We start from the raw sequence: 18,307 nt of genomic DNA, 5'->3' as shown, positions 1-18,307 counted from the left end.
CTTCATTCGTAAGTGAATGAAAAGGCAACTCTTTAAATAAGATGCTTAGGAGAACAGCAGTCAGTTTCCCCACCTACATACATTTCTCTCGGGAAGATGCACAGCATGCTGAACAAGTTTTCCCTCATTCTCTGTACCTTAATCTGACAGGAGTTAAAATTTGTATCTGCAGGAAAAAAGAGGTGGTTTTATTTTGTAAAAAGCTTATCAAATACTAGTTTAATTTATCCTTTAGAGTCTTTAAACATTAAAAACCACATTTGAAGCAACCAAGGAAATCTACAAAAACATTGTCATGCGTAAGTTCTGTGTTTCATGCTAAATATTTATGTTGACAAGGAGAGGGAGAGGAGGAGGAGGAGGAGGAAGAGGAGGAGGCAGGGAAACAAATTAATGGCTCAATCAGAGCCATTGCAACATTCAAGTAATTTGGTAGTAGATAAACCAGTGGAAACATGGAATGGTAAGAAAGTGCTCAGCACTACATTGCAGCCTTCACAAGTTAAACTGCAAACATCCTTGATATGTATCATAAATATATGGCACTTCTGTACGACCAAAAGCTGGCAAAGTTCGCTTGTGACCGAAATAAGTGAGGAGTAGTCATCATCCCAATGGTTACCGATGGCCCTTCCACCAGGCACAGCCTCCAGCCGTGCTACTCGATGCAGCACCAGCCATATCTACTTGTGCATGCAAGACAATGCTGCCACATTCTTGGAGAATAAGCCTCCTGCCCAGCAGAAAGCCTTCTCCAGACACACATACACATTCATAAAACATGCTATAAATTCTTCAGTGAGGTTAAAAGATAGCCACAAACAGCAAATGTCTCATTTTACTATTTTTTGGCCAGCAGTTCCCCGTCTGTCCAATTGCCAGCAATGGACTTCGCAACAGGCAAAAACAGTTCCTGAATCCAAGGAATTGAAAGCAACGGAAAGCACAATCACCGAAGTTCATTTTCAGTACTTTTCCACAGGATTCACTTTGACATCGAAGAAGGAACCAACCAGCACAAAGGCTTGAGGCTTAGGAAGAATCTTATGTACACACAAAAACTGGCCTTTATCCATGTTTGCTGTCACAAAGCGATCCATCTCGTAGTTTAACTTCTTAAAACTTTTTGGCTTTTGGTGACCTTCTGTATCATAAATATACAAAGATTTGCTGTTACGCTCACATTGCATCACAGTAGCTTCAAATACATTCAAATTCATAAAAAGGGATTTAGACCAGAACACAACTACTTGCCCTTTTCCAACAGCGTCTTGTACTTTAATGAGCACATGGTGTTGCTTATCGGCAATGTTCCTGTTTTAAGGAATTTCACGACAGACATCCAGTGCTTGAATAAGAGTTCACATTCCAAGATTTAAAAAACCCTCTCCCTTATTTCAGTAACGGCTTCAGTATTTTACCAATTGTGGTCCGGTTTGCATCTTTCAGCTTAAGAGAGGCCTTTTCCGCTGTTCCCTGCTCCTTTAGTGCAGGCTCTACTCTCGTGCTGACAGCTTCTCCCTGCAGGACGCTTCTTCCAACCACTCTGGCACTACTTGCTCTCTTTAAGGTACTCACACTGTTCTCCTTTGGACTCAGATCATCAGAGGTTGCTGGTGGCTTCGCTTTAGGCAGCCTCTGGGACACAGACCTTGTGATGGTTGGAGGTTTGGATGAGCTGGACAGATCCACTTTTGCACGCTTTGAAGACGAAGCCACTGTATTCCTCGCAAAGTTTGGGATAGCGGATGGTGTTTTGGGAACACTGACTGTGGCAACCTTAGCGTCATCTGTAGGTGTCTGGGGTTTCACACTGGAGCGACACATCTTCATTTCGTCTGCCTTTGATTTGACGTTACTTCTAACAGGTTTAGAGCTTGGCTTCTTGAGAGAGACTCTGTCCCTCTCAAAATGAGCACTGCTCGAGGTGACAGTGCCCCTTTGTAACTTTGGCTCTTCTACCGACATGCTATGCCTGTAAGGACTTCTTGGCAGCGTGTCTGTTGTGCCTCGGACAGAGCTGCGACGAGACAGCCGACTTTCCACTGTACTAGTTTCACGAAGTGCCGGCTTGGCTTCTGGTTTTTTGACGCTGCTCGGTGCTCTGTTTGACCGAGAAATAGGCACCACTTTCCTCATACTTTCATTCTCAGAGGCATTCAAAGTTCTTACAGGTCTGGAGGAAGCTGTGTGGCTGGGGCGAGTGCCACTGGATTTTGAGGAGCTTGGAGATCTATCTTTTAGAGAGTTTCTCTTTGGTCCTGCTGGGTCTTTATTTTTCATGGGCTTTTCTCTAGGAAGGGTGTGCTTGCTATTTGCATCATCCTTATCATTTGCGGAAGTGTGAAGAGACAGATCCTTGGCAGAAGCCGAATTCAGGTTTGAGAAGAACGTTCTAGCCCTGTATTGAGCATCATTCCCAGAAGAGCGTGCTTTGCCCGCCTCACTTCTTATTTCATTGCCTGCTGATTTAAAATCATTTCCCTCTTCAGAGTCCAATGTCAAAGAACAATCAGTCGTCGTATCTGACACATAGAACATTGGCCCATCTTCCCTACTCCCCGAAACACTTGTATCCATAGACACAGGGCTGCTGCTGCTGGGCTCCGATGCTTCACTCTTGCACCCCACTGCCTTGGCTTTATGGTCGTGGGCCTCTCTGGAACTTCTGCAAGCTGGAGGCAGGTCGTCATCGGCAGTGCTGAGGGAATGAAAGCTTAGATCATCTAGAGTCTCCAAGTCTGTTCCACCAGTGTCCTCTAAATATATTAAAGGTGTATCCTCTGCAGGCTTTGCTCCTTGAATATCAAACTTACGTAATCCTTTAACAAGTTCACGCTCCTCAATTGCAAGGGCCAGAGCATTTATATCTGTGGACTCCTCGCAGGGCACGTTGGAAGTATGCATGTTGTAGTCCGTGCTTCTCTGTGAGTAACGGGCACCAGGACCAGTTGAGCCACCGAAGTGACTGGGCTGAGCTGGAGGCACCTGCAGTAGGCCACCACTTTTCACTTTGGTTTCAGACTGTTGGTGTAAGTGCAAGGTATTTAAGTTGAGATCTCTCGTTTCTTTGGATTCAGTCCAGGCCACGTTGGGTCTTGCTTGTCGGGTGTTTGCACGGGGAAGGCTGTTAAACTTGTTTGGATCTTCATCTTTTGAGATTTCCAGGAAACTCTGCAACTCCCTGTCTGCAGTAATCCCCAAAGAAAGTCGAGAGCGTCTAGAATTGGGGTTTCTGTACGAAGGGCTTTGAGATCTCTGCTGCAAGAAAGGAAGAAATTCTTCAAGTCCTTTTTTAGCCAGCATCTCCACATCATTTTCACTGCTGCTCCGGCCAAAGCTCCCAAGCTCTCCAGCTGCCCAGGATCGACGCTTCTCCTCCAGCTCCTTTCGCCTTTGCAGACTATGAAGTTCCTGGATCTCTCGTTCCTTATTTTCCTGATGAGGAAAAGCATAAATACATGTCTCAGAGGACAGTGTCCTATGCATGAGAACAAGTCACACTCCTTTATCTTTCCTTTTATTTCTTCCCATCAAAGTTAGCTCCTACTGCTATCATCCTCCCCCAACCCATACACACACGAAATCACCATGGCAACCACAGCCTGCAGCCATTAACCATACAGAGAGCTGTTTCCTGCATAACTAATGCTGGCAATACATCAGTCTGGTCAGCATAAAAAAAAAAAAAAAAGTGCCTAAGTCCCTGCAGAGACCAAAAACATGACCTATCAAACCCAAGCAGATGTCAAGTCCAGCCAAAGAGTTCCTACTGTAAGATGGAGAGCTTCAAGTCCCCACTAAGTTTAAGCTGGCAGTTTTATCAGGTGAGCAAACCTCTAACTCATCATTACATTCATATTTTAAGACAAACTTGTCCGATGAGCACACAGCCAATGTGTTCCTCCCTTATTACAATTGCAATTGTTCTTCTGCAAGTGCAGTTTCTACGGGGTGCTACTTACCTCTGACTCAAACATTACCAATTGGAAATTTTGCAAAATAATTGCATATGAAAGCAAACAGAAAAGTTTACACAATGCCTCATGATCATTACTTAGACATTAACTGACACCACTCAAGAATCATTAATCAATGCCTCATTCCAGTTTTGGATCTCGTATTCACTGTTGGCTTCAAAAACTGGCAACTATTGCACAGAAGTTGCCCAGGGCAGGCTGGAGATTTTGGCAGCTAGGCTGAGGGGTTTTGGTTTAGGAAGCCATAGAAAGAGGCAGTTTGTGTTTGAAAGACAACACAGTAACACCTTTTTACTAAAATCATTAGCAGTGGATTACTGCGAATATCAACATCTTAACTGTCACCTCTAGGCTTCAGATTTAATCTATCTGAACCTTCAGTTGAACTTTCCAGGTTATTTTCTGAAATGGAGAACCTGGTTTTCTAGAGCCAGTACAGCTGTAGCAAAAGAAAGAAGGGGAGGCTCATCTTGACAGAGGATTCAAAAATTACATAGTTTTCCAGCATGCTGTTAAATCTGTTCTGAGCAATGACACACCGTTTAAAAAAAACACACCTATATTTGTCTGAAGCAGTCTAGTTTGATCTTCCCATTGTTGTGACAACAGAAAAGCTGCACAACTAGAAAAAGTCGCCTGAAAGCTTTCAGTAAACAAAAGCCTAATGCTGAAGCTCTTTCTGATGAATGAGTTAATCTACACTGCTTAAAGTGGATTTGAGACTACACTGGGCTGTGAAAGATAAGATGCATTAGAGACCTAAGAAACCTGAATAGCTAAGAAAGGAAAAAGAAAAAAACTTGCATTTCAGGAAAAATGTCTGTGGCAGGAAGCTTTCTTTCACAGGTATGGAATTACAGAATGAATTATTGCCAAATGCTAAAGCTCAACTTTAAATATCTGACTCTAAAGAGAAATGGCTGAAAATAATTGTAGATATTATTATCATATTCCATAAAAGACAGAAAATTTTAACCTCATCCAAAACATGTTTTAGGAGATTTTATTCAAATGAAAAATACATTCTAAGGACACACAGATACATTAAAAAATTGCAAAAAATGTTTAAACATTTGAAATATGTGCACATGGCCATTGTGGTATGAGCCATCTTTTTAGACTGCTGGTTGTGCTGTACACACATCAAATTCATTTGTCACAACTGCAATCTTTACTCTGAATTGTCATGTTAATTTTGTAGGGACAGAGGTCAATCCCCACAAAATACCTAGTAAGCCAATCTCCTCAATATTTGCAAACAAGAGACTAATTTGTCATTTAAGAGACTAATTTGTCATTTTTAGAGTGTAACTACTTCCTACAGAGAGAGGAAGGAAGATCCCCGTTGGACCTTGAAGTAATAGCTATCAACAACCACTTGTAATGCATGACTATGAATTAAATTCCCAACCCCAAATAACTGAACACATATGCATGAAGTCACCTCTCACTAAAATGTCTGCAATAGTTACGACCATTTGGTTTCATAAGTTTGTGTAAAGTTTGCACACATGAATAACTACATGCTACCATGGGTGGTAAAGGGCAGCTAAACTAATGGTACTACAAGCATGTTAGCTGTACATCCTGTCAGCTTGCTATAAATCAAGATTGTTCTCTCTTTTCTCAACTAAAGCTCTTATACAAAGTGCTGTCAAATGCAGATTGCATAAGCTAGAAAAATAAAGAAATGTGTGGCTTCATCTAATTCATGCTATTTATAGATGCCTAAAAAAATATTTATAACAATAGGCAGACTTTGCGGAACCAAAATGGTAACCAATGCAGACACTGCTCCTTCATCTTAGTATACTTGTCGAATTATTTGGGACCAATTCAGGGTAATTAGCAAATGAGTGATCACACTGGGGATGAGGTATCTTTGTAGTGCAGCTCTGTTTAATTTCTTGAGTTTTTACCCACAAAAAGCATTTGAAAGAACAAAGTAGAAGACACAGTCCTTACTTTACTTGGCAAGGTGTGTCTAGTCATGTAAAGGAGGGCAGTGGAGAGCCTGAGCTAGTGCTGCTTCAGACTGGTATGTCCATGTAAGGTGGTGCCACATCTCAAGGCCTTTCCAGTGATCTAACATTGCCAGTTCAGGGCCTGAACAGTGAGCACTAGTCAGGAAGTCTGCGCAATCTGTTTCACTGCTCAGCCTAGCAATCGCCAACCTCCTCACCAAAAGAGAAGGAAGGAGCCCACTTACAAGCAGGCCAACAGGTTACCCTGATGTAGCATCTCAGTGGTCTAGTCAGCCTGCAGCAGAAGACGCAAAGCAGTGGTACTGCACATAGGGCTGGACAGAATGACCGTTGACGACCTGGCTTCTGGCAAGGAATGCCTACAAGAGGGCAGTCTGCTGTAGCCATTTGAGCAAATATATCAAATACCACAAGATATAAAATGTCCCTTAAGCAGAAAAAACCAATTTAATTCGTGGGAGTCGATACCTGTCTTAAATACATGAGAATGTCATTCATTGCTCTTACCTTAACAGCCTTGTTGAACCTAATGCAGAAATCCCTAAATATCTGGAAACATTCATCCAACTTCATAGTTTCTTTGTCTTCACAGAAAAAATCAATGAGAGCGTTTCCCTCCTTTTGTAATTCTCGTTTCTGGTGTTCAAGCTCCTTTAGATGCCTTATAGCAAACTGTAGCAAAAACCATATACGGCATGAACAAGACAGAAAACTTAAAGTCACAACAGGTCCTATCTATATTAGGAACTTAGAAAATTCATGTTCCAACCTAGGAGCTGTTACAGAGCCCAGGACAGTGACAGACCGCTTCAGAGCCCCTTAAAAGCTCTACATGCCTTATTTTCCCATTTTCCCTGCCACTTTCAACTAAGCACAAATGGATTAATTCCTCCACCCTGCTTTCATGGATATATATCACAGAATCAACTCCTTCCTAAGTTGACCCTAGACCACAATAAAAAAGGTTTTCTTGCTAGAAAAGTAAGGAATGGCAGGAAATACATATATTTTAAGACATCCAGAAAACGTCCCCATAAAGTAGCACTTTGAATCATAAGCATAGAGCTATACAGACAGAGTTGGAGTAGATTAGTGGATTTCTCAGGATGTAGAGAATAAGGCTGTGGTTAGACTGAGCAGCAGAACTGCTTAAAACACTTTTGGCAGTTGGCCCTGTCTCCCCTATCTGCATCACCAGCCATTCACTCCCATCCTTGCACAATCCCAGGTTGAAGACCACACGTGGCTGAAAGTAACTCAGGGAGAAAAGTTAATTTTCCAACAAATCTGTTCTCTGATACTCACTCACAGAATCATAGAATTGCTTTGGTTAGAAGAGATCTTTAAGATCATCAAGTCCAACCGTCAACCTAACACTGCCAACTTACCATTAAACCATGTCTCTCAGTACTATCATCTACACATCTTTTAAATACCTCCAGGGATGGCGACTCAACTACTTTCATGGGCCCCATGATCAACTAAATACTTTTGATACTGCAGCACTGGGATGGGAATAAGCAGCTGGAGGCACTGGTGACCATTTAAGCCAACCCTGCTGTCACAAAGGTCCTTGAAAAATTATGTCAGTAGGATAGGAACAAATTTTACTTGTTAATCTTTAAAAAAAAAAAAAAAGCGCCCAATAAAAAGCTGGATTGAAGATAAAGTGGACAATTGATAAAAGCATACATAGAAGATTAGTTCCTCCCACATATTTCAGTGAGTTATTCATGAGGATGAGATAACGAAAGCTGACTTTTAAATCAGCTTGGTTATCACCTGTAATTTAGAAACAAAAACCGGAAGTGTTTATGTAAGGTATGCATTTGTAAAATGATTTTTTTTCCCAACATTTCTTTTGGAATGTGGCCTAAACAAGGTTGTAGTGTTACATAAAACCAGCTATTAAATTAAAAAAAATCCCAAACATGTTAGAACATAACATTAAAGAGTCTGGGTGCAATGGATAAAAGCCAGTAATTCAGAGTGAATGAGGACAAGTATTTCAATCTTAACACGCCCCTTTCTTCATCAACTTCTCATCTCCTGAAAAACTGCATGGACCATTAACTATATTTGCAAGTTGAAAATCAGGGCGGGTTAAGTTCCAGATCAACACCTGCTTCTTACTTTTAATAATTATCTACAGCGTGAAACATAAAAATCATTTAATTGAAGTATAATACATATTTCTCCAGGCATCACCACATACTCAGAAAATACCAAGAACTCTGCTTCAAAGTTAAGTGCTATGCACATTCATGTCTATAAAGTCACTGCAGTACTAAAAAAGAAAAGGAGAACCCACCCAGAAGTAGTGGTATGACTCAGAATAATACACTCTGTGCTAAGGTTAAATTAGTAGAGAAAACAGTCCCTTAACCTTCCAGCTTCTAACAATCTCTCTCCAGTCACCCAACAATCAGAATTCATACGCATAGCACAACCTCAGCTAAAACTAACACGCTCCAGTATCACGTAACATGCAGGTACTGTATTTTGGGCAGCTGTGAAGTACAAAACCAGAGACAAATCCAAATTGTCTTATGTTTTAACTACTGATTTCATCAGTCATTTACAGGCATTAAACATGCTTGCCTAACAAGCCTCGGGCAAGGTACACTCAATATCCCTCCCTGTAAAAACGTAGTCCTTCCAACACTCTTACTTGACAAGCAGCGTGTAGTTGGAACACCTTTGTACAACTGACAGGGTAGACATATTAAAACAACGCTTCTGTTTATTAACATGTCCACACAAATTACACCGAGCTGAGGAATGCTCCTGTATTCAGGTGACAGTAACACATTAACACAGATATCCTACAAACCTGGAGAAAGCTTTCCATCTGGTGAAAGAGTTTTGGGTCTCGCCGAATGCTCTCTTTCACAGTTCTTGCCTTGAAAGACAGCGAGTGGAGCTCTGCTTCTACATTATCAATGGATAACCTAAAAATAGCACATACAGAGAACATTTCATCGAGGGGGAAGGAGTTGCCCACAGGTTGGTCACAACATGCTTCAAAAACGGATGTTTAACATGAGGTGCAACCTGGCTATCAAACAAGACCTGCCTGTTCAGGAAATCTTTCCAGAATAGATACTGAAAGTTAGGAGAGAGATAAGCACATTTCTTCTTATTTGCAACCTGAAAAGATTCCCATGGGGTGTGGTTTCACGATTCACTCCAGCCAGTCCCACTCAACCTTGCCATGAGAAAGGGTAATGCTGCCCTGCCTCTGACCAGGCGTTCATTTTCTCTCCCTGGTGCCTGTGCTAGCACTCAGTTTGTAGATGGCCAGCCATATCTGTGTACTGAAAATGAACCTAGGAAAGGAAAAACCCAATTTGCTTCCAGATAGACCATTTCCTTGGTACAGCTGATTACATGACTGTGAGCGCAGTAGCTGGCACAAAAAGGGGGTCACAAGTGATCATCAGCCAGGACTACCCATCTTGGTAGTAGCATTTGACATCATGAAATTGCACGTTATTTTCTTCTAAACAATCACAGCAATGCAGCCTTATACAGTCTCAACCCAGCAGTTGTAACATTTCAGCCTTCTACCACATACCAGCAGCAGAGGTGGTCCTGTGGAGAAATCAAAGACCACAGGAAAGAGCTCTGATCTGATGTTATCTAAGCTTTATCCTGGGAGACCCATGTTCCATACAACGTGAGATCCCACCCAAACCTCTCGGTCACTTTGAAGGTAAATGCTTCTAAATCTATGGCATTTCCTTCACTAGAGAATTGAGCTTTGCCTCAGAACTGAAGCGCTACAGTTTCCAAAATGATAAAAGTTTGTCAGTGCACACACAAATGAATATCATGTGTGCTGTTTTTCCTCTGCTTACTTCATCTGCAAAGGCTAGATCCCTGGTCTGGGCAGATCATGGGTGTTTTTGCAAATAAGAAAAGCAGTAGAAGATACAGGCTCTATTTTTCTGCCTGTGAAGGAGGAAGAGGATGGCCTACAAGTAAAGAAGGCAAGACAATAAAAAATAAAGAACATAATGGTAGTTGTTTTAGCATGCTCTAATTGAGAGGATTTATGAGCAACTTGTACATGACAGTTGTCTGTAATAAAGATCTTCCTCATGCCCAATGGTGAGACATGTACTTCATTTTGTTTCATTTTCCTGTAGACAGTGCATTCCCTGAATAGATTTCAGCACGGGTTACAAGAGAAGATTTTCATCATTAACAAATGTGATTAAAGAACAAAGAGGTTAGAAAAAAATATCATCAGATTTGTGATTCTGCGTGTTCCCCTGCTGTTTGCCAGGGGGCTTGGATGCCGAGGGAAGCTGCATTCCCCAGCAGGCCACGTGGCAGACTGCCAAAAAGGTGTGTGGGTTGGATGGCAGAGAGCCACACAGGTGGTCCCTCAAAAAATTTCTGATTAACTCCATGGCCACTCCTTTCCTCAGAAGATTTCAGAGTCCTTTGCAAACATTACTTAACCCTGCATCAGATCTAAGAGATTGGATCCATTTTACAGCTGGGAAAAGAACATAAATAGATTGCCCAAAGCCCAAGAGTAAGGAAGTAGCAAAATCGGGCATAGAACTCCAGCACCGCTAGCTTCCAGTTTTGGGCTTTAGATCACACTGTCTCACAAAAGCAAGTACAGTTATCGAGGTACAAATCAGGTTCAGTTTAAAATTATGCAGCTAGGGACTTTAAGATGAAAACAATACAACGCCCCAAACCATTCGGATTTTCCATTCAAGACAGAAATGGAGAATAAGCAAAACATCAAAAAGCATCTAACAGAAGCCAGGGCCAGTACCTGTACCTGGTACCAGATTTGGAAAAGTATTGTAGCTTGCTCAGAGACAGATGAAAATTGGTTTAAGGAAAAACAGTAACATGCTTTAGTTCACCCTTTTAAAAGTAACATACATACACATGTATTCGACAGAGACAAAATTACCGAAAACCTACGGAGATCATGTCATTAAAAACCTCATACCTGAAGGCACATTGCAGGCATACTTCTGCTAGCAAATGGAAATGAAGCCCTCAGAGCTATAGTAAACATCTGTAAAGATCTCAGGTTTTGTGCCAAGACTTCTCTGAATAAGCCTCGTTGCTTCACAAATAAGAAAATTCCAAGTCACAGTCTAACTATAAGTTCTCTGTTTTCTTTTGACTTACCTGGCAGCATCATGAACATCCCTAATTTTTTCTGAAAAGTTGAGAAGAGCAGCATCTTTCTTTTGGGCTTCCTGAAACAAACAGAACAAAACCAAAACACACACAATCCATTAACATTCCACCACCATGCCAGAGTCCCTAAGTACAGCAGTTCTAAAGCCTCTGGGAGTACACTTAAAGGTTTCTCTCCTGCACTGTTTTTTCTTCCTGTTCAATCCTAACAAAAATGAGCAGAGAACACCCCTAAACAAAAGGCAGGGATCAGAACTGGAAACTTTAACCAACAGTTTTGCAATACACACATAATGGCTGCTTCTGCCAGTGAGTGTAAGCCACATGTATTAATAGAGAATGTCAGGAAAAGAAAAATTTACTGATGCCCATTGTTTCAGCAGATACGACGTTTCCTGCACAAACATCAATTAATATCCCATTGGTAGCTGCCTGGAAATCTGTTAAGCCAGTGTGTACACAGATAACCAAAGTCACACATTGAAGCATTCAAATTCTCTCCCTTCTAAAATCAAGAAGTTTGAAAGGAATAAAAAATAACTTGAAAAAAGTCTACAGCAGCTTTAAAAATACATGTCAGCCACCGAGAGAGGAAAAAAAAAACCAAACAAAACCTCTACCAAAAATGCTACTCAAAAGATTCAAGAGGAAGATTAAAAGAACATTTATCAAAATAAGCCACTTCCACAGTGTAAGAATTCAGGACGATAAGAAAAAACCTACAATGAGGAAGTTAGATGAAGGCAAGCTTTTACATGATATAAAAAAACCTTAAGTTTTCTGGATAGGATGACCAGTCACATAGGTAAACTGGTGAATTTTGTGGCAGCAGCAGAAGGCTTAAGATTAGGATCAAAGCTGTAAAAAACCTACATTTTCTGAGGCACATAGCCTCTTCTGTATCTATGGGTCTATGTTTGTAGCAGTTACTTATACCAGCAAAATAGTTTTTCTATACCAGAGCAACAAAATGCAGTAGACTCATCCCAGGTTTGTTTGCTTTTGTGTCCGCCAGCTTAAGCAGTGACGACAGTTTAAATCCAACAGCATTGCCAGCATAGCCTCCCTAAAAAGAAATGAGCAAACAGCTGAGGCATGATATCAATGAACTGCAATACTAACAGAGAAGTTTGGTCAATCAGCCATCTGCATTTTGGATGTCACTTACCGCATTCATAATATTGCCAGCCTGAAGGACCAAGTGCAATATGGAATGCAGTTCCTCACAAGTCATTAACTCTGTAAGGAACAAGAAAATTGCTGTATAACAATTGTTTATTAGAAATATACACAGTCAGTTACCAAACTCCTCTTCATCTTAAGCTTTTAAAGGTGAAATTTTTTATTTTAACAGGAAACTACAAAAAACTGAAAAGATCGTGGGGAAAAAAATGATACTATATAATTCAAATTCACAAGCACAGCAGACAACCCTCAAGTATATGTTCAGGCTTTAGCTTCACAAGTGTAGTATTTGCAAGGTAATCCCTAGCAGCTAACAAAACATTTGGGGCCTAATCCTGCAATCTGCAAAGTGTCTTATGCAAGTGGTTAAGTATCCTCACCACCTACTAATTCCAGTGTGAGGCAAGTGTTCTGCACCCTGCAGGATCCATTTGCCATCTGCCAGGATTGGGCTTTTGAACATTATTCTTTTTTTGGGGGAGACTTAGCCATCAGGCCTGAAAAGATAACGGCAATGTTTCAATTTTCTTTGCTTATCCCACCCCCACTATGAATCATCATTTTATTTCTGTATGATCACCAAATCAAAGCAGCATTTATTTTACTTCAGTCACATCAAATATGATTTAGCACAAAGTTGTATTTAGTGAGATGCAAAGAGTCAAATGAAATAAAACTGCCTTTTAAAGCTTTTCCATCACAGAAGCCTATTTTGTACGCATTTCCATTTTTTGCAAAAGGCACAGTAGTGCTCTATCTGAATTCATACACCTTTTCACCCAGCCACACATGAACACAGAACAATACATGTGCTTAAAAATCACCAGAGGGATTGCCTTAGCAATAAGATACAGCAATTCAGAACAGTAAAGAGTTAATAAATTAGCATCACACAAGTGGCACAGCAAACCACGTAACTCCAAATTTGCAAGCGCCTGTATGGCAAGAAAAGTAACATGAGCTTGTTTTAATGTAAGGTACTATATTTTACAATGATGAACATAATAAAAGGTGGAATCCTTGTGATTGCAGTGTAAATACTTTTAAAAACTATTTTGCTTGGAAGTGCACATTCTATAATTTACCCTGCATTTAACTGCTCAACACAATAATCTATCATTTTGGAAGCAGACAGCAGCCTAAAAACATAGAACTAATTAAATAACCTTTGATCTAACAAGCTATAGGTGAGGAGGCAAGGAGGAAGAAAGAGGAGAGAATACAAAGGAGAATACCAAATTTCATAAGGCCAAGAGGAGAAGGTAACTTCTAAAGCTTTTGCATAGTAAGAGCCTGCTCAGCGTCACTACGAGATACATCCATTTGCAGTTGCAGGCTAGATGAGAATCCATCAGGCTATTTAGACCATCCTAACCCTTAGTGATTATCAGGGTTAGAATTTAAGTAAATATTCTCTCATCTTAATTACAAGGAAAGAAACATTAGAGATAGGAATAGAAAAGTAGACGTAATTCCTAAACAACTTCGGGCTATCAACAAACCCTGAAGTGAAAAGACCAAATGGAGAAGAGCACATGACACAAGTGGACTGAAAACAGGGAAGCTCAGTCAAGTCTGATTTGTATGACTGGCCTGATGCAGGAGCTGGAGACCAAAGCGTCTCCTCTGGAGGGAATGAATTCATCAGTTCATAGATGTCCTGGGTGAAGGACATGAAGGACAATAGGGCGCGGCTGCTTTTATACATAACATATTCCCTCACATAAATCTGTTGATCAAAACACAAAGAACAGTGATTTGAAAGAGATCCCAATAAAAGGCCAAACTCAAACCTCAGCCTAAGCTAAGGCACGTTTTTCTGAGTCAAGAAGGATTAGTTCAATCCCCACTGGTGGGAAAAACACACCAGGCTTTTCTCCCTTTCCCTTCAGTAAAAATTACTATCCAAAGCACTGGTGCTCATAGTTGACTATTTTTACTACTGTGTCTTTTTATACCACTAGAAGCAGTCTAAACAGTACTCCAGTAGCCTGTCAAAAAATTTGCTAGCATGAAATAGAAATTTCATATTGAGGAACAGGACAAATAGGTACTTTGAAAAGGTCAGCATTAATGTTTAACTGAAACCAGGAAATAAACTCTTTTCGTGCAGAGGAGAAGACACCATATTATCTTACAAATAACCAGCTGCAGCATTTAGAAACTTGTGAAACATAGAGAAACACAGAGAACAAAAACAGAAAACAAAGAAATAGCAATAGTATTAAGTCTCTTCAATAAAGGTTTTAGCCCATCAATGCTGCCACCTCAAAAGGCAATGGCATATAGAGAAATTTGGAAACTATACAGTGATTTTCTCTATGGATCTCTGAAAGAGTGAGCAGACAGATGTAACAACGGCATTCAGAGGGACAGCGATGTGTGAATGAGCGAACTGTACTCAAAAGATGATTTATCCTAATTTGGCCATGGACACCTTTGCTTCTGTCAGTTTTGGATACACTGCTTGTAGGCTTTGGTCATGAATTCATTGCTAGTGTGTCCAAAGTTTCCAGATTTTTGATTTTGGAAGCAAAGATTCACCAGGCACACCTTGATGGCATTTGTCAGAGGGGAGTTAGCTTCCTTTTAATAGCTAAGGTACCTGAAATTCAAGCTCGAGTCTTCATAATGCAGACTAATTAACATGCTAACAAAAACACGAGTATTATGCATGTCCCAACATGCTTAATTACCTTTTGTTGCCCGTCTTATAATTTTCATGTCATCCTGTAGAGAAGCACAGGAGGGTGAGAACTCCCTCTCTAACACCATGGCTTCAATCCTAAGAGCGTAGCTGGAGCACACAAACAAACAGGTTTAGAACTGACAGCCAAAAGAGAACATTTATCATGAACAGAATAAACCTACTATCTCCTTACTTTGGCACCTGGATTAGTAAATACATGAAGGAATCAGCTTGAGACAGTTTTGATACATCTCCATCAAAGGCTTTTAATTTCTTTACCTAGAAAAGAGAAAAAAACACTAGCAAAGAATTTTATCAAAGATCAAGATTAACTTGACTTTGGAAGGAAACACCTTGAAAAGCAGTAAATTTACAGGAGTCATTAGAGAGTCCACTTAGTGACTGACTGAACGGCTTCACTGTCCAAGCTCCTGTAATTTGCACACACCCCAATCACAACATAATAAAGCCAACAACATCACTCTTCTCCCAGAAACCTAGCTACACGTCCAGCAGAAAAAATAGGATGCCATCGTTCCGATTTGTGATTTTGATTTCTGATCAATGATTTCTGATTTCCAATTCATTGTTCTGATTTCTGATCAATGATTGCTCTCATCACTATGTTTAGGACACTGCCGTTCCGGTTTCCCCAGGAGAACTGGCTCTTTTCTTTCTGACTGGTCAATTTGCTGTTCCCTAGCTGTTTGCCCAGGAAATAGCTGCTTGTGTAACAATCTGAAAAATGAACTTCAATGCTTCAACAACTACGATATACACTTGGGAACAGCTTAAAGTTAACTGTGTTCAGCATTCCCAGCATAGGACTGCCTAGATCTCTTTGGCACAATGCAGTTAAGGTTTAAGTTATGTTTTTTTTTTTTCCAGACACTTGCTTCAATGATTTCCTCTAAAACTCTCTTGAGGGATAAACTTCATGCTCAGGAGTTTGTATTTTTTTTTCATCCATACAACATATTTTAAAGATAAATGCAATCTTGCATTTTAAGTTTTTTCTTCTCAGTACTTTGAGAACACCATTTACATGCAAAGGAAATATCACTGCATTAATTTTGTAGATCTTCCTTCCCAGCTCCACCAAAATCCATATATTTGCATGATCTGGAAGACAGTGATCTGCCCACATACTTACTATTTGTTTATATAGAAGAACTGGAAAATACATGCACATATGTTTAAGTGTAACTGGAATTTCTTCCACATCTTCCAACACAGCAACTGTGTCCAAAAGCAGAGCTCACTCTCAATAATTCTATTTCTTCATTCAACCAACAAGTTCACACCCAGTATCAGTTGTATGTTTCCACTGATTTACACACCAGCCCATCATCCCTCCTTTTTACAACATTATACTTAAAATCCATTCACAACCACATTTACACAGACGGTCTTGAGATTTAGAAAGCATATTAAGCTATCCTGGGGAGAGGCACACAACATCAGGACATCAACAATTATAGGGTTGCCATGATTTAGCAAGTTGTCTACGGTTTTTTTAAAGCATCAAGCTCCAAATTAAACACTTAAGTTATTTTCTTGCTTTCACAGTAAAAAAGTAACTCATTTGTAGAGAAAGACAACATACGCTATGCTAAATCAGGGATTTAAAATAAATTCTGGACTAGCAGAACAAAAGGATTCCTTTAACAGTTTTGTTCTGCTTTATTCCCATTCTTTTTTCCACATCATAAAAAAATAGAAATGTTGAAAGCACATTAAGAATGAGAAAACAAAAATTACCAAATAAAACTAGAATGGAAAAACTTTCATTTTCAAATTAAAAACAAAACCCAACCAAACAAAAAACAAACAAACCCACCCAAACCAACAAAAACTTATGTCCAAGAAAGAGAATTCTAATCAATTTTTTTTCAGGCTATCTAACTCCATTTCTTAACACACACTCCCCCAACCACTTAACTCAAGACACTCAGACAAAAGCTCCTTCTAAAGATAAACAGCATACCCATTTTTTTGAGGCCTGAGAAAACTCCTAATTTAGAAAGTCATTCAAGAAGTCCGCCAACAAAAAACAGGAAAGACCAGACTTGACATTCCTGATATTTCTAAGGTGTTAAAGGAGCAAGAAACAAAACCAAAATAAACACTTATTCCTACATCATGAAGTGGGGAGTGGGAGACATCTATCTCAGTCTTTGCAGGTGTTCTTTAACCTAGCTTCCAAAAAAATAGTGGTCTGCAACTGAAACAACAAAAATTGCAAATTCTCCAACCTCATTTTAGTATGTTGCAAATATCAAAGTTTGCCTGAGAAGGATACAGGCATTCAGATTTGGGGTGGGGGGAGGGGGAGAAAAAAAGAAAAGCAGCCAACCAAAAAACCCACCCCAAATCACCAAAATAAAGATCATATAAACTACAGGCAATTATAGGAAGATGCAATTACAAGATTTAAAAACACAAAAAGTGAGCAACAAGATATCCTGAGATACTTACAGGAATATTAACTTACTCGTGCTAACTGTACTGTATTTAAATATACTTTTGACAGTAAGTAGCAATAAATGTTATCTATGTGGAATGTTAATTTTACAGACATTGGATGAAATCCTCTTTCTTCTACCTTATTATATTAGGAAAAATGCCTGGACTGGTACAAGGGAGTACTAATCCTAGAATTCATCCAGAGAGGGAGCCTTCCTATACACGCGCAACAGAAGACACTGACAAGGCTGCCTTTTGATGGGTAGGATGGGGTGTGAATGTCACAATGCAAAAAGCTTTGGGCAGTAGCCAACCCAAAAGACAGTCTGTGTAATCAGCCTTAAAACAAAGATGTGTTCACTGCCTGGTTACACTTTTTCCAGCCCACATCAGCCATCTTAACCCCCACTGTCTTTGCCTTAGATGTCCAAAACGGCTTTTGTAAGAAGCAACAAAGAAGCTCACCTGACAGACCCAAAACCCAAGCAAGGTGGAGGATAGCAACCCCTTCCACAAACAGACAAAACAGAAACACAAAAGAGTTACAAGGTCCTTTTCACGGTGGAATTCAGCACAGTATAGCGTAGTTCTTCATACGCATCTAAGTTTTTCACACAGGAGACTAAATCCTCTGTTAATTTGGCCTTAAAACAGTAAATACTCTGGTGAAGGTAAAGTTAGGACAACAATTTATTTTGTGTTCCCTCTTTATTACAAATTTCATAATTGAAAAAGATCTGTTATCTCACCTTGAAGCACAAAAAACCCCCCAGCTTTTTCACTTAATTGACACTACCTATAAAAGAACAGCTTCTGAACCTCAA

The 18,307-nt window shown here is 40.0% G+C and overlaps 1 protein-coding gene across 1 annotated transcript in view; it reads right to left on the bottom strand.

The window, feature by feature from the left end:
* Positions 1–1,392: 1,392 nt before the first annotated feature.
* The window catches only part of FHDC1 (FH2 domain containing 1), a 30,904-nt gene continuing 13,989 nt past the window's right edge, over positions 1,393–18,307 (bottom strand). The window contains exons 4-11 of the mRNA XM_009893688.1: positions 15,211–15,296; positions 15,025–15,125; positions 12,312–12,382; positions 12,102–12,209; positions 11,132–11,202; positions 8,799–8,916; positions 6,473–6,637; positions 1,393–3,438 (exon numbers count right to left, since the gene is read on the bottom strand). Of these exons, the coding sequence (XP_009891990.1) occupies positions 1,393–3,438; positions 6,473–6,637; positions 8,799–8,916; positions 11,132–11,202; positions 12,102–12,209; positions 12,312–12,382; positions 15,025–15,125; positions 15,211–15,296 (2,766 nt within the window). The remainder of the gene's footprint in view (positions 3,439–6,472; positions 6,638–8,798; positions 8,917–11,131; positions 11,203–12,101; positions 12,210–12,311; positions 12,383–15,024; positions 15,126–15,210; positions 15,297–18,307) is intronic.

This window comes from Charadrius vociferus, unplaced genomic scaffold, assembly GCF_000708025.1.
Source record: "Charadrius vociferus isolate BGI_N301 unplaced genomic scaffold, ASM70802v2 scaffold59, whole genome shotgun sequence".
Classification (NCBI taxonomy): domain Eukaryota; kingdom Metazoa; phylum Chordata; class Aves; order Charadriiformes; family Charadriidae; genus Charadrius; species Charadrius vociferus.
Note: the sequence above shows the minus strand (reverse complement) of the source record. Positions and strands in the feature narration are given on the sequence as shown.